The 21,528-nt window shown below is 40.8% G+C and overlaps 1 protein-coding gene across 1 annotated transcript; it reads right to left on the reverse strand.

The window, feature by feature from the left end:
• Positions 1-1,154: 1,154 nt before the first annotated feature.
• Positions 1,155-21,518, reverse strand: SLC25A46 (solute carrier family 25 member 46). The gene is made up of 8 exons (XM_020780000.3): positions 21,255-21,518; positions 19,626-19,668; positions 15,323-15,380; positions 14,924-15,001; positions 14,157-14,257; positions 12,282-12,338; positions 7,792-7,849; positions 1,155-3,209 (listed from the first exon to the last, which is right to left on the reverse strand). Exons 1-8 carry the CDS (start codon positions 21,490-21,492, stop codon positions 2,631-2,633), a joined length of 1,212 nt encoding a protein of 403 aa, XP_020635659.3. The 5' UTR covers positions 21,493-21,518; the 3' UTR covers positions 1,155-2,630.
• Between the last annotated feature and the right edge of the window lie 10 nt (positions 21,519-21,528).

Here is a 21,528-nt window from a genome sequence, read left to right on the forward strand (position 1 = left end):
CAAAAGCTTTAATTGGTCCAGAATGTTAATCACAACCACTTAGAGCGAGCATCAATCATGCTATATAAGTTCCACTGGCTACTAGTCCATTTCCAGATTCAGTTCACTGTGCTGGATATGACTTAGAGCCTATATGCCTTGGGTCTTGGCTAGCTGAAGGACCACACCTTCCCATATGAGACTCTTCATATTTTAAGGAGAGGTCCGGTCCCATCACCCTTTGAGGCACATCTGCTGAAGACTCGAGACAGGGCTTTGCCATTGGCTCTTCCTAGGCTCTGGAAACTGATTCCATGAGAAGTTAGGTTGGTCCCCTCTCTGCTGCCCTTTAGCTGGCAGGCAAAATTCTTTCTTTTCCGATAATCTTTTGTTAACTGAATAGGCTGAATAGGAAAGTGTTAGTAGTAAGAGAAGATGCAAATTTAAAAAATGTTTTAAAACATAGTTTAGTTTAATGGATTTTAATACTATTATATGTGTAACTATATTGTAATATTATAATTTAGATACATACTGTATGCCCTCTGCCCATTTTGTAAGCTACCTTGAGTTCCTGAATTGGGAAAAAGTGAAGATATGAATGGAATGAAATACATATTCCTCAATCTAGTAAAATATGAAGTAGCTCTGAGAAGACTACTTCACCATAAGCACAACCAAATTCTTGATTTTTCCAAAATCATCATCTCCACCAGATTTTATTTAATAATTCTTAAGAGATATAGTGAATCAGATTCCTTATGTAGGGGTCCAACAGCTCATGTGTAAAAACACATGATGTGTAAAAACATTTAATTAGAAATTATAGACTGCACTAAACCTTTAATTTTTTTGTAGCATTCAAGATGCTTCTAGAAGGATTGTGAAAATATTACATCCAAAGCATACATTAAAAAGCTGAATTTTACCTGAATTACTTCTCCTTCTGTAATTTATTTGTGATGTCTGTATTATTCTGTAAATCAGATACATTGTAAATTAAGCTATCTTGCACCTTTATTTCTAACAACTTCAGTGTTTAAGAGGCCCCCAAAAGTCAACTAATGACAAGCAAGAGAAGCACATTATTCTTTCATAGGGCGCCCCTTATGTCAGAGTTGTTCATTGTGTATATAACAACTTCAGTACAGCAAAAGAGGACTTTTATGTATGACTTGGAATTTGAACGTTAGTTTACTAGATTCACATAGATATACCGAGTATCTTACAACACATGTTAGTTTATGTGAGAGGCAGGAACTTTTCACAAGTTTTGTTTCCTTAGCATGCTAGTGCACATTAAAAACGTTTCCTTCTATACACCTCCATTAGATTAAGATCAGAACTGGTTTTCATGAAGCCAAATCTTGACATTTTCATAACAAAATAAAAGTTATATATTAAAGTTCAGTAGTTGCATATTATACTGATGGGCACCACAGCTCTGCTCTACAATCACCTATTCCATTTTAACAAGCAAGGATTTAAATAGCTGAAACTGCACGTGAGGACAATAGATTGTTTTGCTTAAAATACAGAGATTACCAGATTCAGCCAAATTTATTTGAGAGGAACTTCAATCTTGGAGTGAGTTGTGCTGGTAATGAGCAATATAAAAGGCAAGCAATGTTTTTCTACTTTGAATGAGATTTGAAAACAAGCAATAATTAAGGATCATGATTAGGACACACGTGCACAAAAACCCATAAAGATCTCTTAAATACATGACATACCTCATTCAGAACACTGTCGCTTAAAATAAAATTAATTTGATTTTAGTAAAACTTACTTTCAAGTATTCTTAAAGTGATAGTGCTGGTTATTCAATGCATCTTACTTACTTATGACTTTTTCTCCTTTAATTCACATATCTGTTGTCCTTCTATATGTATAAAGTGTGGGCCCATCTGTAACCAAGACTTTTTTCGGTAATTATATGGAGCACGTTCAACTACAAGGTATCTTTCTTTAGGATTTTCTCTGTGTACCACTAATATTTCTTCAGACAGCTATGAAGAGATCAACATTATGGGTGTAGGTTAAAAGAAATCTGATGTGGGAAACTATGAAGAGCAAGGCCTTTTATATTCACATTCTCGACCACAGCGGTTTTTGAAAATATTAGGCCCTCAATCCTTGTTACGGCAATTACATGAAAAGCCTTTCAAACAAAAATGTTGGAGTTCCGTGGTTTCTAACAGCATTCAGATACAGTCAAGATAATTCTCAGTTCAGGATACTGATAAAAACTAAGACACAATCTTCAGGTACAAGTCTCTTTCAGAAGAGACAAGAATTTATGGAAGAAAACTTGCCAGAAGGATTGTGGCTAAGCTCTATCAATACCAATCTGAAAATTGTACCTTCCACGTTGTAGTACAGATTTATAAAATATTTTCAAACAGTTTATTTACATTCCATGTTTTAAAAGCCCCTTATAGGCTTTCACATTTCATTTTTTCCTTTGATCAAGTAATGTGAAAATTACATCAAGAAACCTGTATATCTATTTACAGAGGAACATTCTAGGTGCCAAGAAAAGAAACCATCACTGTGGATTTGAATCTCTCAGATTTCACGCACTTATCTAGCTTCTGAAAGCATGACCTTTCAGGTGACCACTTGAAAGGAAAATAAGCCTCCATCAGCTTTTAGGGAACATTCTGAAGCAATGTAGAGTACAGAATTTTAGTGAGCTGTAGTACAGCTACATGCAATGTATACTGTACAACTACAGCCCCAAACCCTTTGTAAAATCCCAACATTCCTTCTTCACGCTTTATGGTATTGATACAGTCTCTCATTCCTTCATATTGAGTATTGATCGGAAGGACTTCATACCCAAGGTCTGTATTGTCGATGATGGTACGTGTCCCCTGAATATGAAGGCGGTGCAAAACTGTCTCCAGTGGATAGAGCATGACATCTGCACAGAGGCTGGCAGCAAAGCTGGCAATAAGTTCTGGAAAATAAGCATCCAACATGCTTTGCACAGAACTGGAATGCTCTGTTGCAAGGCCAGGGGAATTCTCTTTCTTCAGAAGGAGGAGAACTAACTTCTGTACTGTGGAACTGATTATGTAATGAAGAACTCCGTGAAGAACCGTTGGAAAGGTCAGTGCTAGAAGTGGAAGCAGTCGCTTGCTGTGTGGCACTCCAAAGCCCATTGCTCTGCCTATGCCCTCTTTTAGGCAATCCAAAATTCCAGGATTATCCCGAATGATTTCACTCTGAAAGTAAACACAGCATTGCCAATGAGTAAAAATATTTTAAACAAATAAATGTGTCTAGTTTTTAAAAATGTTCCAGCAAATATTGGTCTGCTTATTTACATTTAAATGAATTTAGAGGAACTGGCTTTCTGCAAAGGACAATAATTCACATGCAAATAAAACCTTTCAAGTCAGTAGAAAAGTTCCAGATTTTGAGTACTTTTAGAAGTAATGCTTCACTAATCAAATCAGACCTAAATTAATCTGATCAACTTAGTCCAGACTTGCATCAGATCAGCATTTTAATCAATGTGCCCTTGTTATTTTGCAGGCACTTCTGCAACACAACCTAATGTCAGTCAGGTATGCTGGTTGGCTTCTGTCTGACCAATTCCTAGGCTACGATTAAGAATCATCTATAATTCCAGGTGTTCTTTTGCTGTCTCATGAAACCAAGGAATAGAACACCCAGATGTTATCTTTTTTTAAATGGTGGGGAGGGCTGAGAGCACCCAAATGTCAGAAGTTGACATCTGACATCATTGACATCTGGCTGGGGAATATCTGTGCTGGTCAAACATTTAGATTGGCCAAAGCTGCCTTAGCTTGATGGGAGGCTACTTCCTTGCCTCTTGTAGCACTAGAGGCACTGGGCTAGATCCTATAGGAGTAGGAAGGGGTTTGTACTGTAGCAGGCCTGGGTTTACTTCTACCCCAAACAGTTTTCCCACCGTAGGAGGCTATCAGAGAACAGGATCCTTGCTGTCTCCCCCTCTCTCTTGGCTGTAACAAATACAAAGTTTCAACTCATTTCCTGAGCTTATGCAAGACTTTCTTTCACACTCCGCCTCTGCCACAGGAGGACTTAGCAACTGCTGAATACAACATACACAAGCCAAAGTTTATCACCTTTAGGACATTAACATCAGTCATATTACTAACCCGTAAACTCTATTTTCTTCCCCTCTACTCAGATATTTTAGAGTGGAAGAGAGAAACTGAAACTATGGAAGTATTCGTAACTGGGACACACTCATTGCTCATAGGAATTTTATGGAAACTTTAGATGACCTGAGAGTAGGATAAAAAACAAACTGAAATCACATTTTTCATTTTAAAAAAATCAAACAAAGTAGTGGTTGGAAGTACTTTTTCCCCAAGTTGACATTTTCCATGAAAATGCAGTAGTTCATAAATGTTAATGTACAGCACAACATTGTCCCCGTATCTAACTCGTAAGCAAATCACTTCTCCCCAGTAGCCTCCTTTGACATTTAAGATTCAATAGCCTCAAAAATGAATCAGAGGATTTCCTGAAATAATTTTGTAACATTACTGATAAGACTACAGTATATGGCTGACTTTCATGAGTATGAAGTAAAGATGTGAATTCCAGCTGTTTATTTTGCACAGTTTCCAATAAGGACTGGAGCCAAAATACATTTTCACAGTTTTCATTACAATGTTGACTGGCTTGGGGCTTATTGTTACTTAAAAACTATTGGTTCTAAGATATATCCACTGCACTTGGCTTTTCATTACATTTTATTACTATTATTTTATCCATTTATGCCTTTTATAATTGTTTGTATGTACCTGTATGAAATGCCAAATACTATTTTATGATTGGTTATTCTATGTTCTTGCATATAGTCCAACTGGCTACAAAGCAATAAAGTATTCACATTTGTATTTGTTAGTGCACTTGGATTTTTTTTTTTAAAAAAACTTTCTATGTATGTCATTCATGCATTCTTATTATTTATAACCTGGGTTTCTTCCAAAAGAGACTCAAGGTGGCTAAGTTTTATAAGGCTTTAACTATACATTGGAATAAGGAAGATCATATTTAGACAGTTCCTTAAACTTAACTGGTTTAAATGAATGGTTTTGTGCATTTAGTTGTCTAGTCCAAGTTTTAGTTCAAATTGCTTGCATGAGATATATTTCACATATTGCTACTGACAGTTTTAAATAACTACATAGTCTCTGCTGAAATTGCAACTCTTAAAGAAACAAGCAATTTCAAATATCTGGATTTTAACTGACAATTGTGACATCATTGTGACACTGCTATCATGTCATACTTTCTTAGGCATCCTTCAGTCTCGAGAGACAATGGTAACATGCTCTATATCGAGGACTTGGAACAGCGTCTAGTGTGGATGAGAAGGCCAATTCGAGAGTGATAATCCCTGAAAACAAATGCAATCTGTCCCCTCTCCAGCTCCCTGATTTTGTTGCTTTTGTGACTGCCTCTTTGCCTTGGCCTGCTGAACAAGGGTCTCTTCAAATTGGGAGAGGCCATGATGCACCATCTGCCTCCAGATATCTGAGCGCTCAGATATCAAGGTTTCCCATCTGTTGAGGTCCATTCTTAAGGCCTTCAGATCCCACTTCAGATATCCTTGTATCGCAGCTGTGGTCTCCCTCTCCCTAATCATTTACTAACTGGCAAAACACCAACCTAATATAGAAGGACACTGATCCTTAGGTTTACTCTGAGTTGTATAATACAGAATATTAAGTAAGCGTTCCTTCCTCTCAAAAATAAGCCAGGAATATTGCTTTAAGGTACAAGATGTACTTCCACTGAAGAGGCAAACATAGTAAGCGACATAGTAAATTTCCTAGGCAAAATGTCACTCAGGAATCATATGCAAGGTGGGCGAAGATAAACCACACTTTAAAAAAAATATTTATTTAACATATGTTTACAATACTGTTATCCTAAGAAAGGACCCAAGGTACAGTAACTTACATCATTAAAACACAATATTAAACTAACATTATATTAAGAATGTAACGGTTGTAATGGGGTTTATGTGACGCCTATAACCAGCCCCAGTTAACCATCTAGCTTTCGCATTTTGGACTTGCTGAAATTTTCGAGCACCTTCCAAAGGCAGACCCATGTGCAGGGTGTTATAGCAATCCAGCCGGCATGTAAACTAAGGCATGTGTCACTTTCCAGAAAACTAAGACTAATAAGAATAAAAACAGAGACTGTTATTTTATTGATGGAAAACAGCATCCTAGGAAGTGATAGTTCTACATAAGGTGCTCAAACACTGTGCCAAGCAACAGCTGAAACAGAAAGAGTGCAATACCCCAGAAAAAACGTGACAAATATGTATCCCAAAGGGAAATGAAGGGCCTTCCCAGAGGCCCCTTGACCAGACAATTTCTCAATAAGAACTTGTAAGAATTAAGTTCTTCCAGCACGGCATGAAGGAGTAAACAGATTAGATGTCGTTTGTAAGTGGCCATCACTGAATCTGAACATGCTGAACAGAAAATGCAGACTGAGGTCCAAATTAATTGGTATTAATAAAGATCCACAGTCAAGATCCCAAGAACTGTTAAATTAGTTCCATGAATTTGAAGAAGCTTTTCACATTTGCACAATACTCTGTTGTGCAACAGGCAGACTATTTTCAAAGCAATATGAATTTCAAAGCAAGTTTGCCATGTGGCATAGGCAGTTTTAATAGATCCAAACCTTCGTAGGACTTTAAACATCACAACAATGAAGAAAAAAAAACAGCCTGTGCTGTGTGTGTGGGTGGGGGAGAAGCACCTTTGAAGATATTGAGATCCATTCCGTGTTATTGAGTAGGAGGCCTATTTCCATTGCAATTTTGTTGCTATTTCCCATTGAAGAGAAATGCAAATACAAGTCTACGCTTTTATTTTTAATTTTTTCAAAATCATACAAATTATATGTGAGTGAATTTTAAAAAAAGATATGCAAGGCAAGGCTTCACAGAATATTTTAGAAGACAGACACACAGTCATTACCTAGCTGAGCCAGAACACAGAATCCCATTAGTTATGGTTGCCTGTTTAGGTCTGTTGGTGTAAATTTCAGCGATGAACTGCAAGTACTTATGAAGCCAGTATAGGTATTTGCTACCACATGTGAGTTGTGTGACTTGAAACACAACAGCAAATGTTTATGCTGACTTCTTATCCTGTGGAAAGTTGCCACCGAAATGTACGCCAACAGACTTACATCAGCAGAGTTTGTCAATGGGATTCCAGCCTGTTCTGATCAAGGCATTTTTACAGGGGTCCTTGCCATGCAGCTACCCTACTGAAGAATAACAAAACAAAACAAAAAACCCTGAAAGTGACAAGTATGCCACCAGGTGGACAGGAACAGTACAAACTGAAAAGATATGGACCAGAAAGGAAACAATTCACTGGTCATGCAAAATGCAAACTGAATTACTACAGGAGGAAGTTTTTCTAGTATAATAAGGGAGTTCTTCTGCTAGTTCACATGCCAGCTGACCTTTTCCAAATTCAGGAAAGGTATTTTTAGAAAGGAACTGAATCACCTTTTAAGAGGGCATCATTCAACTCTTCAACTGTTTCTTTATTGTGAAGAGAGCGACTCAAGAACTAGGTATGAGAAACCTGGTGAGAAACCCAATCTATTGGCATCTCTTTTCTAGGAAAAATGCAAATAAAGACAGATACCTAAGTTGGCCCAATGACCTTTCAGGAAACGAAAAGTGAAATTTCTAGGTTACTTCCAGCTCTGCTCCCCCAAGTGATAACACCAAATGGCAAGCGATAAGCATTATATACTTACCTGCACAGTTTCAATTAGGCTTGCGGAATAAAAAGGCATTGCTATCACATAGGTCAACCTAGAGGAATAAGTACAATCAATATTTTCATAATGACATCTCCTATTTCTTATGGTTTCAAACTGCCCAGACAACAATCTGGTTAAGATGAAACATCTAGATTTAATCAATATCCTTTAAAAAGAAAAGAAAACTGTTTTACATTTAAATGAGTTGGATTAGGCTTTGGGTGGTGCTTCCTGAGCACCTCACTGCTGAATTCCAATTACTGAACTACCTAGTCCCATCCAAGATTAATATAATAGTTAAATTTTCTCAATATGCATATTTGCATATTAAGCAGTTCAAAACAGATGATATTCTTATTTCTTCAAACCCAATGGCAGGGTATCATGTTTGAGTGAGTTCTGCTCAAATCTATCCTTTAGCAGAATTCCTACAGAAATGAGAGCTTAGCTTAAAGTTCCAGTTCTGGACTGAAGGCAGCAGTCTCCTTAAATGCACTATCAGGGCCAGGTGGAAATACTCTGTAGCTCTCCAGATAAAAAGAAAAATGGCTAAAGATTTAATGTTCCAATCTAGCTTAGATTGAAGCTGCTAAATTACAAGCTGCAAATAAGGGCGGGTTGCTTACCTATAACTGTAGTTCTTTGAGTGATCATCTGTGGAGTCACACATATGAAGTTCCTTTTGTACCGGTGTGAATATCCTTGGAACCTTCTAGAGTCTAAAGGAAGTGCATCACGCATGCTCCCCACCCTGTATCTAGCCCTCAGGTGCCCCAGTTTGCAGATAACATAGAAATAGTTGTTGTGTCATAGCCTGAGGGTAGGATGGGTGGGTTATGTGAACTCACAGATGACCACTCAAAGAACTACAGTTACAGATAATTAATCTGTCCTTCTTTGTGGTTTTTATGAATCATACAGTATATGGGTGACTGGCAAACTCACATACTGGCTGATGGGATGTCATGGCATATAGAGGAGGTCACAGCTCTGGAGAATGCAGCATCCCTCTTAGTCTTAACATCCAGTCTATAATGTTTGACGAACATTGAAGGCTGTGACCATGTTACACTCAGCTGAACTCCTCTGAGAAGCACTGTTGATTCAGCAACTGTTCTAGTAGAATGCCCCTTTCAAGAATTGGGCAGTGGCTTTTTTCCTATTTGGTAACATAATGTGGTTGTGCCAACTATCATTTAGATAGTCTCTGAGATGTGATATGCTCACCTTTCCTCAGTCCCTGGTAACTAATGAAAAGTCTGGTAGACGTTTAGAAACCTCTCATTCTGGACTTATAAAAGGCTATTACTCTATGAGTGTCCAAAGTGCAGATTGACTCTTCCAACTCTTAAGCAGTTTTTGAAAAAAAAGGCCCGACGCACTGAGGGAGGGCCTTAATCAGCTTTTCAAATGCTTGAAAAAACTTTTAGCACAGCTAGCATCTCTAACTTGTTTATGTGTAACCAATTTCTGGTTTGGGACCAGTGCACATGAATCTGTTGGCCCAAGCAACACAGTCCCCAGCCAGTAAGGCTTGCACTCTTGTGACTTGTACATGGAGTTGGAATTGCTTGAATGGCCTCCAAAATGACAAGAAGTAGTCTTTTTTGTTGTTTTCTGTCAGGATGTTGAATGACACCGGGTCTAAAGGGAACACATTTTCAAGCAAGGCTCCCTTCTAAGTTGGGCTTGCGCACACACAACTCCACCTCCCTCTGCACAGCTCTTTTCCTCCTTCATGCAATGACTGCGTTTGGTTCCGGTCATGAAGAAACCCTGTGCATGAGGGGGGTGGAGGTGCATATGCAGGGATGAAGTTGCACACGTGAGAGGCGGAGCCCCACCCAGTGGGGCTGAAAATTAGAGGGTACATTGTTTTCAAGTAAACATGTGGAACTAATGATGTTGTCAATGCCATGAGTCGAAGAAATTTTAGGGCCCTGTGTGCTATGACCGATGTGTTCAGCTTGACTTTTTTGTCAAGTCTAAGACCTTGTCTATTCTGTCTTGAGGTAGGCAAGCTCTTAGTTTTCTGGAATTCAGTACGGCTCCTATATATTGTATGTTTTCAACTGGTGTTAAAGCTCCTTTTTAGTCTGAGAGTCAGAAGCATTAGGCTTCTTTCTCTTTCTGTATTGAAAGTGGTAGTTTTGAGGACTGGTGTTTCTTGGCTAGGGGTTATCTGAGCATCTGAGTCCTTAGCAGTTTTACTGGCGGTTGTGTTAGTCTGGAGGGCCTCCATGAGAAGTCTGTCCAGTGGCATTTTACAGATAAAGACCGTAAAAACTGAAGCCTCCTCGACAATGGTGTCAACTGATTTTTCTCAAAAATAGAATTTCAAATGAGATTTGTGGTCCCTGATGGCTACCTTCATGAATGTATGAAGATATGGGTTTTGCAGTACTTGTTTTTCAGAGTTTCACAGATGTTCCCATCTTGGCCTAGGAGCCAGCTCTTGCGTCAATTCAGAGGAGAAGAGCTGAGATCACATCTCAAGGCTGATAAACACTGAATTCCATTCTGCTTTCCAGCCTAGGAACTAGAGACTGGATGGTGGAAAGTTACAAGATGGGTGTAAACTTGTGAACAAAGGACTATAGGCTAATTGGATACCATCACGAAGCAAAGACTGATTTAAGTTATAGAAAGGGGTTTTGGGTTCATGTGTAAGTTGAAGGAGAAGGAGGAGGATGAGGTGACAGGTTTAAAGCCTTCCTCAATTGATTAGGAGACTTAGCAATGGTTACTTAGAAAAGCATGATAATTCAGTAGTAAAATCATTAGTTAGTTAATCATTTCATTGTTTTATGGGAAAGACTTGCAAGAGCTCAATTAGATGCTTATCATTTAACAGTACAATTTGTACCTTTTGGTTTTTCTTTTGTTTTATAACTGGTAAGGCTGGTGTGCAAGGTTTAAAGTACAAAGCTAAAGAGTATTTAATCCTAGCTAAGGAAGGAATCCGCATAGTCAAAGCCATGGTTTTTCCAGTAGCGATGTATGGAAGTGAGAGCTGGACCATAAAGAAGGCTGACCCTGAAGGATTGATGCTTTTGAATTGTGTTGCTGGGGGAGACTCTTGAGAGTCCCCTGGACTGCAAAGAGAACAAACCTATCCATTTGGAAGGAAATCAATCCTGAGTGCTCACTGGAAGGACAGAGCCTGAAGCTGAGGCTCCAATACTTTGGCCATTTCATGAGAAGAGAAGACTCCCTGGAAAAGGCCCTGATGTTGGGAAAGTGTGAAGGCAAGAGGAGAAGGAGACGACAGAGGATAAGATGATTGGACAGTGTCATCAAAGACACCAACATGAATTTGACCCAACTCCGGGAGGCAGTGGAAGATGGGAGGGCCTGGCGTGCTCTGATCGTTGGGGTCATGAAAAGTCGGACATGACAACGTCTAAACAACAAGGAAGGAACTGGAACTCTAGGTGTGAGGATATAGGTTTTGTAGTACTTGTTTAACAGGGCTTGCAGGACTCCTCTAATGACTCCTGACATATGATAGAACTGACAGTTCTATGTTTGATGTCCCTCACGGAGGCAGTACAGGCACTCTGAATATCCATCAGTGATGAGGATTTTATTGTTACAACTGATACACTTTTTGAAAGGGCCTGGTGGGGCCATAAAAGGGCAGAAATGGTTGTTAACCAATGGATAAAGATGAGATAATAATAAATAAGAATTTGTTTCTTAGGAACAAAGAGATCAAGGAAGAAGTGGAGAAAGTGGACAGGTAAGGGGTAACTACATACAGTGGTGCCTCGCTTAACGATAATCATCCGTTCCAGGAAAATCGTCATTAAGTGAAAACATCATAAAGCGAAAATAAAAACCCCATTGAAACGCACTGAAACCCATTCAATGCGTTCCAATGGGGTAAAAACTCACCGTCCAGTGAAGATCCTCCATACAGTGGCCATTTTCGCTGCCTGTATAGCGAGGAATCTGTCCCTAGAAAACAGTGGGGGGGGGCATTTTGAAAGCCGGCGGCCATTTTGAAGCCACCGATCAGCTGTTTAAAAAACATCGTTTTGCAAAGAATCGGTTCCAGAAGCAGGGAACTGATCATTGCAAAGCGAAATTCCCCCATTTAGACCATCGTTTTGCAATCGCAAAGTGGATTTGTCGTAATGCGGGGCAATCGTTAAGCGAGGCACCACTGTATAGACTGTTCAGAGGGAAGCTCCTGAGGTGTTCTCTAAGTAGTGGCAGTTGATGGGGAGCATATGTGGTGGAGAGGGTGGGTCCTAAAACTTTCTTTAAGCTCTAGAAAGTTCTAAGGACATTTACACAGGTGTGAAAAGAACCCCATATGAGTGATTTGCAGAGACCATGAAGAGCAACTAAATACTCCTGCAGCACTTCTCCTTAATTGGTTATCTTGCCTCTTTTAACTCAGTGACTTTTGGTTATTATTTTCAAAACATGTTGAGATAAAATGCTTACAGTAACAAAGAAGGAGCAGGTTTACTTACCCTTTCAGCATAAGATGTCCTCCTATTTGCTTGGGACTCCATTTATATGAAAGTTCTCTGAAATACAAAAGCACTACACGTTCATCAAATGTCACTAATAGGAAATCCAAATGTTGTAATCAGTAAGTACTTAAATCAATCAGTACAATCAAGAGACCTGTACTTAACCTTAGACTGCAGAGACACCAGTGCATATAAAGCTGTGTGTAACAATTATTACTTCATATGTTTCTGTGCTGGAGAATACACTATCAAGGGAATGCCCTTGGGTATACAAAACATTTCTAGGCAAGGAAGTAAGTGAAATATTCTACTTCAAGTTAACAAGTGGAATGTCAAAGATCTCTGAGATTTTTATTGCACACTATCATGTGTATCATAACAAAAATCAAACTTACCCACATGTAATATTGATCATTATGTGATTTTTGAAAGTTGTTTGGAATACTATTGAAGCAGTTTATGCAGATGTTAACATAATGCAGATGTTTGTACCAGGATTCAGCCTATAAACAGCCATGTCAAATTCTTCCAAACTTGTTGGATAAAATGAACAACTGTACAAAATGCAAACCAATTATGATATACAGAATGCAATGCATTTTTGTATATTCTTCCCCCCTTCCTTTGTTAGCATAGTTATTTGCTCCTTGTATTTCAAACGCTTCTTACATTTTTGTTTCCTGAAATAATATAGGTCTAATTATTGATTTGTCTGAATTCTATTAGACACATCACTTATTTCAAAAGGAAGAACAGAAAGAGTGGAAGATTAGTTCTCTACTCTGGTTACTGTGTTCATCATGTGTTTTATTTTAATTTGATTCATTACTGTATTTTATTGTTGTAAACTGCCCAGAACAGTGCGCTGCACTAATGAGATGGTATATAAATTTAATTAACACAAAAACAGTAAACTCAATATACTACATCTCTTTACCACTTGATTCTAAAAGTTCCCTGGCAAGATAGCACGTATCGTAACATGGTTTCTTTTAAGAATTTGGGGAGACAATACAGTAAATCTATTTGACAGCTAACACAGCCCAAACTCTTTACAACAAATTATCTGTTCATTTGGCCAGCAGAAGATCCACCAAGCAACAAGAACTGCTAAATTATAATTGTTTTCAGTATGATGCAGAGACATTCCTACTGCTGATCTTAATTTTTAGCAGTAAAGAATCTGATGCTGTGAAGTGTCAGTATCAATATCTGAGGGAGGCAGGCATCGAATAATAGCTCAACGGGAAGACTCTATTACTGTTTATGTCATTCAAAAACCAGCACAAAGGTTGCTCCAAAAACAAAACAACCCCACACAAAACTAGCAGTCAGACAACATTTTTAGCAATCAAAATGGCATAAAAATAGCACAAGAGAATGTATACATTTCCATTCATTTGGGTTGGTCCTAATAACAAGTGTTGCCCAACTGCTGATTTTATTTATATAACTACCTCTCACTGTATATATTCCAGGCTCTTAAAGAAGTGCACAATTTGTTTAGAAAGGATGGTATCCAAAAGTGATAAACATGGATAAATTTAAGGGGATACAGTGAATAGCTACTTAGTTGGCAGACATATATATATTTGTATATATTAAAAAGGCTACTTAGGTCCACAGAGCTCCCAGCAATGTCATCTGGGTAAATTATGAGTATCACAAAGCACATTTGAGTGCATGACAGACACAACATTTCAATATGACAATGAGTGAGAAACTGACAGGACTGTTTCACACACACGAAAGAGACTGCCACCATGTCGTGGTTTCTCCTTTTTTCAACTTGTCTAAATAAAATTTGAAAGTCTCCTGAAAGCATAATAACAAATACAGATCACTTTAGAGGATGACAAAGCATGGCAATACCTTGGCAAGGGTGTGAATTCACTGATGATGCCTTCTGCTCCAAGGGTTATGCCCTGAACAATGAAAGTGCTCCCCATTCCTTTCCAAAGAGCTCGGGGCCCCTGCAATTTAAATGATAGCTTGAAGAAAATATAGCCTGAAGAAAATACATGGAAAATCAACCCAAGGCAATTTTTGATATAATGCTAACTCTGTCATCGAAGCTACCAACATGAATTTGACCCAACTCCGGGGGGCACTGGAAGACAGGAGGGCCTGGCGTGCTCTGGTCCATGGGGTCACGAAGAGTCGGACATGACTTAACGACTAAACAAACAAACAAAACATACCGATGTTATCGGGGAATGCCTAGCCTTGCCTCTCACCATTTCATTCTTCATGGGTACAGAACTGAGTGTGAGGTGGAGAGATTCCTGCTCATGTGCAGGTTCTACATGTAAACAAGCACCCTAAAAATGTTCAGTTATTCCGACATGTAGAGCTCCAGCCAAGCCTGACTTGGTACTGGAACCATGAAGAACATGACAGAAGAGATGGACCTAGGTATCCACCTCCTAGTGCGTTCCCAGTGCTGGACTGAATAATGGCTCAATAAAACTTTCTATTCTATTGCATTTTTATTATCTTTTTTTAACAGATAATTGATATGAAAAAGATCTAATTTAAAGCTTTGTACAGCCACTTTGCAGTTAAAATTATCCTAACATCTTAACAAGATACATTTTGTGTAAGAAAAAAATATTATTAGTTTGGTGTCAAATACTAACCTGCGTCTTGTTGATGCTATACATAATATTGATGATTGTAAATGGAGTGAGATGATAATTCTTGGCATGATAATTAACCTGTAAAAATAAATATACCTTATTTTAAAATATAATATATGCTACAATTAGTTAATACTTTTTATTATTATTATTATTATTTTCCTAAAGACTTACTGGATCACACTGATGCAGTTAACACTGAACTACTTTTGAAATATTACATTCAATTTACAATTTGATGCCAATACCTAATCCAACCCAATGTTTTCAATAATACTGAATTCAAAAATAGCATCACAAACCCATACATGCTACTTGCTTTCCTGAGGACTAAATTTAGCTTTGCAGCCTAAGAAAAGTGAAAGGGCTCATTTAAGATGGTAACTCAAGCCTATTTACCTGGCACTGTCGACGTAAAACGATGCATGGATGAGCAAGCACATTCTCTGTAAACAAACTTTGGGGGGGAGAAAAACAGTGGTTTTAAATATTAGCATTTCTCAAAATAGTACTATTCTTTTCTTTATGCTACATAATCTTGCTATGTTTTAGAACGTCTGTTAAAACGTTTTAGTGTTCTAAAGCTAGATGGATATTTATCAGGTATCATTTGTACGGTAGCAAGAACAAGGGTGACATTATAGAGCCTGTGGAAACCACTCAGTCTTCTTCATGTTTACACATGTTATTTTATTAGGGTTGTACACTCTTTTCAGAAAAGAATGTCCAAATGAAGTTAAACACGGATACTTGTACATTACACGAGCAGCTACAAGGCAGTTTAAGAAGCCCCCAGTTGCACTCAGTTTGATCGGTGTGTTTCTATAAAGTTCATTCTGGCCTTCTGGAGGTTAAATGCTGAAAACAGAATACAGTACAAATACTTGGATCGCTAGGCTGAAGTAAAAGGAAGATGCATCAAAGCAGGAGATGGACAGTGGAAATCACAGTGAAAGCCAAAACCACTCCTGCAAAATCTTGTCATTGAGCCCTGGGGAGGGCTCAGATTGGCCTCATCAGACTCCACTGACTTTCTTCATCCACCTCTGTAGCAACTCTGTATCCAGGCATGGCAAGGAGAGAATGGTTGTGAGGGGATCACCACCAGCGTCTTTTGCCTCACACTTTCCTGGGAGCCAGGATGAAGCAGCTGCTTGGGGCTCTCAGGAAGGCTGGAAGGAAGGAAGCCCAGGGGTCTCCAGGGAGACGGGAGATGTGGAACAGCTGGCAGGTTGGGCAGAAGACCTGTTGAGAGGGCTAAAGAGGGTGGGGATGAAAGCTCAGGGTCCTCACTGGAGCCTGGGACTTGTGGTGAGGATTCAGCTGAGGACCAGAAGACTTGGGAATCTGCAGTAGAGCTGGAAGACATGCTCTGTGCTACTGGGGAGCTGACTCGGGAGCAGATCAATGGCCCTCGGCAAGAGCTTGCCAGCAGTGGCTAGTGGCCAAGGGACATCCATCACTTCAGCCCCAGAAACCTCTTTCTGAATCTTCTGTAGCAGGACATATTTGGAAGAATGACGAGAGAAAAGCAGCTTGTAGGACAATGATTTGGAGACAAAAGGGCAGGAAGATCACACATCTTACATTATTATACGCCTGCGAAAATTCATGTCACACATGCAACAAGAACTGCAGAGTATTCAACTACGCAGATGAAGAGATGACCACCACCTAGGGTTTAAAAATCTGGTGCTACCTCGCTCTGGTTGCTAGGCAGCACATCTCTCGGGGGGGGGGGTTCTCTCCTATGCTCATGGTAGAATCTTTGAGGAGCAGCAGTTAGAATAGCTACAGGAATCCACTGGCCACCTGGAAAGGCTCACTCTGACACATACGGTAAGGTTTTCTGCTACTTCCACAATGCCCCACGAGAAAAAAAATCTGTACTGCTTCTTTGGTTGAGGAACACTGTCCTATTGTATCTTGATCAATTGGCCAAAAATCTCCAAACAGTGAAAAGATACTCCAGAAGTTTCTATGCTGTAAATGTGATATAAATGTACAGAGAGACTACCAAACATTTAATTGTAAGGTATGTTTGTCATACCATTTAAACAGTTCCTATTTATTTAATCATGCTACTCAAAATGTTAGCTTTCAATAGAATGATACTACTGTACTGAAGTAATAGTCATATGTATTATTACTGTTCTGGCCATCACATTCTGTACTAACGGTCAAGTCATCTTTCAAGGTCAGCCCCATAACGTATTATAGCAATCCAATTAGGAGGCTAACAGGATGATCTCTGTCAAAGCCAACAGTATCCCAGAACACCTCTTGTTCCAGGCATCCAGCTTCACGCTCAGATGAACAGATGAGACTGAAAGTGAGTAGTATATACTCTGTTGGGTCAACATTTCAAGGCATCGGTTTTAACCTTTAAAGCAGGAGTCTTAAACTCAAATTACCTGGGGGCTGCTGGAGGCAGAGTCTAGGTGAGGCTGGGCCGCATCAGATTTAAAAAAAAAACAACTCACAGAATCGCCTTGCCAAATGAGAAAAGCCCCCATCAGTACCCATGAAATTAAACAGAACAGGCACCCCCCCAGGTGCGTGCACATGCACACAAACACACACACACACATAGAGGTCCGGCAACCTTCCTCTGAGGGCCCCCCTCAAAAAAAGGTGGACTCAGCAGCAGCTACCCCAACCACAACAGGGGAGCAAACTTTGTGAGGCGAGCCCAGGCAGCCTCCAGAGCTGAGGCGGCTGGAGCAGGACGAAGAGGAGGAGGAGGAAGCACCGCCGGGTGCTGAGGCGGCTGCTGGCTGGGCTGGTGCTGGGGATCCCGACAGAGAAAGAGAGCAAGAGAGCCGCTTCCCTGGAAGAGGCAGAGGTAGCGCTGTTGGCGCTGTTGAAGGCGCTCTTCGAGGACAGGTTGGGAGCAAGCTCTGCTCTCTGGCATCGCTCAGCGGTGGCTCAGGCGCTGAGGGAAAAGGGTGGGCAGCGTGCCTCGCTCACCAGCTCTGCCCCAAGGCAGCGCTTCTTGCACCCTCCATCCAGAACTGCAGCCGGCAGACAGGCGGGCTGGCTGGCAGGCTGCAGTTCTGGATGGAGGGTGCAAGAGGCGCCATCTTGGGAGAGAGCCGGCAAGCGAGGCTAGGCTTTTTTTTAACTCTTGACAGCAGAATGTGTGTGAGCGCTTCAGGGGGGACAGGCAAGGCGGGGGCCACAAACTATCATCCAGCGGGTTGCAAATGGCCCCCAGGCCGCATGTTTGAGACCCCTGCTTTAAAGCCTTGCTGGAATCCTTACATCTAAAGTACTCCCTCCCACCACATGAACCTGCTTCTCTGGTTTGGCTTAGTCAACAGGTTTGTCAAATTTTTGGCAAAAATAAACACAGCCTTGAGATGCTGCCCCAAAGCTTTCTGGCTTGTCTACATTAAAAGTTCTGACAGTTAACACTTTGCTATGTTTTCATAATAACAGCAAAACCCTTCCTTTAATGTTAGCTTTTGGTTGATACGTTTTTAGACTGCTAAATTTTTCTGGTTATTGTCTTCACATTACATATCTGGTGGGGCCACTGTGAGATATAGGAAGCTGGACTAGATGGGCCCTTGGCTTGATCCAGCAGGGCTCTTCTGATGTTTGCATTTGCCTTTGTGCTGCATGCATTTGTGTGTGTGTGTGTGTGTGTGTATTCGTATACGAATATGAATACCTCATCCGTTTTATATAGACAGACAGATAGATAAAAAAGAGATGGGGTATTCATATTTGTATACAAATACCCCTGCACAGGTGGACATAAAGAGGGTCCATCCACTCACCCATCCACTGCTGCAGCTGGCTCCATGCTGCCTTCCAATTGCTCCAGAGCTCGCAGTTGACTAGCCACTCCTGGCAGAAGGAGGTAAGACAAGCCTCCCTGCCCGGCTGAAAAGTGGCTAGATGACCGCGAGCTCCAAAGCGGATGGAAGGGAGTGTAGAGCTGAGGCAGCAGCAGCAGACGGGTGAGTGGATTGTCCACCTGTGTGGGGGTATTCATATACGAGTATGAATACCCCCATATTTTACATATACACATGTATACATATATACATACACACACACATATATATATACATATACATATGTATACATATACATATACTGTATACACACTTAGTATATATATATATATATATATACACACATACATACATACACACACACATACAAACATTTATGTTTATATGTGTGTGTTTGTGTGTGTATATATATATTAGTGGTCTGAAAAGCTTGGAAAGGAATTAATACATTTTACTAAAAAAACAGATTTTTGAAAGGTGATAGCAAACTTTAGTGTTTTGCTTAAGATATCATTACAACTTTAAGCTCTTTGATTGTACAGTGGACCCTTGACTTACAGATGGCTTGACTTACTGACTTTTTGAGTTACAGACTTCTCTGGCCGCAAAATTTAGATTTGACTTGCAGACTGAGATTTGACTTACAGACCAGAAAAAAACCAAAATGGAACAAAAACGGCCTGTTACAGGATTAATCGGTTTTCAATGCACTGTAGGTCAATGGAGACTTGACTTACAGACTTTTTGACTTAAGAACCGCCTTCCAATACGGATTACGTTCTCAAGTCAAGACCCCACTGTATATGCATACTTTACAAGTGAACAACAACAAAGATTTTGGAAAAATGTGCTTATATTTTTAAATAACATTACTGATAACAGAATAAAGATCTCACCTTGCCAGGCCAATCCCAAAGCCTGCAAACCGATTCAGCTGTTCTGAAATAGACAAACCACTTGTATTTAATGAAGCAACAAAAAAGAGCAGCATAAGTTACTTTATTAATCATTAGCTTTAATAAACTATAAGACAGTGCATCAACAAAAGAAGAATATGCTCAATTTGCAAATTGCAAAAACCCAGTAGTATTGGCAAATGTAACAAAATAGTATCTAATTTCCTTATTTCTCTTAGGTGACTGGACAGTCTGTATTCTGTCTACAGACTTCAACATCTGGAGGGAAACATTTGATAACTGTCTGTACTGGGCCATGGCATTTAGTAGATGCCCTTGGAGCATTGATTGATTGATTGATTGATTGATTGATTGATTGATTGATTGATTGTATTTATACCCCGCCTATCTAATTATTTCGACCACTCTAGGCGGCTTACAACATAAAGGATAACAAGTTCAGGTTAATGTACTATTCTGACTTAGAGGAACAGTGGAATATATCAACAGGGTGAGGCTCAGGGGATGACAGCACCAAAATGTTGCCAAGGCCTCAGAAACTTAGGGGGCTAAGTGAGTGGTGCAAGCTGTTGATGTCCAACAACCCTTGGTTGTGGGGCAGTTGCTGCTCAACGTCCATCAAACTAGATGGATGTTTGTTGCAAGTAAAGGCTGCTGCTGCTTCCAACTACTGTACTACTAACATGGATTCTCCACTTTGGAGATGAAATGGTAAAAAAAGAAAAGAAAAGAAAAGAAAAAGAATGCACTGGGGTGCCCAGAAGTAAAGCACAGGTTAACAGTGGGAGGCAGGTGCTCTTGCTTCTGGTCTAATTTTTCTGTGCTTATGAGTAGCACGGTGGGAAGGACTGGAGCCAGCAGGGCTGCCTACTATATACAAGTCAGCCTTCATTGCTCCCCCCCTCGTCACTTTACTTTTACAACCATCCTGTGAGGTAGGTAAGCCTGCCAGAGAGTGCCTGGCTCAAGGTCACAGACTCAGCTCCACAACTCTTGAACCTGAGTTTCTCAAATTGCAGCAAAAACACGGAAACCAAACCCCACACTGGTTCCTTCACGTGCTCTACAATTTATAGGGCTGTTTGCAGGGCGGCTTACTTGCTTGCGCCCCTCAGAATCCTAAACCTGCTACTGAAATGTACACCAATGAAAAATTAAAGTCAGGTCAACTGTCCACAGGTATTAGAAATAGGTGTTCTCTCTCCCCCCCCCCCCCACATTAATTTTGGGAATGATCTTGCGAGTTTAGTTTCTTAGGAAGTAACTCCCAGGCGCTCCCCCGCCCTCGACAGCCCTTAATGGCCTCTCCCAGATTTAGGGCGCTCCACCGTACATGCAAAAGAGATGCCTGCTTTTCAGAAATGGGAGCCCCGGGAGGAGGTGAGATCGGTCTGTGTCCAGCAAGGCGGCAGGTGATCTCTAAAGGGGCCGCCAGCTCTCGTTGCCCCTGAGGGGCGGGCGGGCAACAGGTGCTGGGCCTTCTGCTCCCCCCTTGACAGCTCTCCAGCTCTGGGCTCTTTCTGCAACTCCACCTCGCGCCTCCAGAGACCCGGCCTGGCGCCGCTGGGCGCGTCCCCACGCCCTCCTCCTCCTCCTCCTGGTACTAACCGGAGCTGGAGGCAGCGCCTCCCGCATAAGGGTCCTCGTTAAATCCAGGCGCCCCCAACGGGGTGCCAGCGACGAACTGCGGGGTCTTCTCCCCCCAGTGAAGGTTGCGGCTGCCGGGGATGTCGGGCGGTGTACTGACCCAGTGGCCTAGGTCCGGCTTGGCCGCGAAGCCCCCCGGCTCCTCTCGGCCGCCCCGGTAGCCCAGGCCGTCGAAGCTCTCGGGGCGCCTGGGATACATCGGGCCCAGGGAAGAGAGCGAGTGAGAGTGAGAGTG

The sequence above is a fragment of the Pogona vitticeps genome, chromosome 2 (assembly GCF_051106095.1).
Source record: "Pogona vitticeps strain Pit_001003342236 chromosome 2, PviZW2.1, whole genome shotgun sequence".
Lineage (NCBI taxonomy): Eukaryota > Metazoa > Chordata > Lepidosauria > Squamata > Agamidae > Pogona > Pogona vitticeps.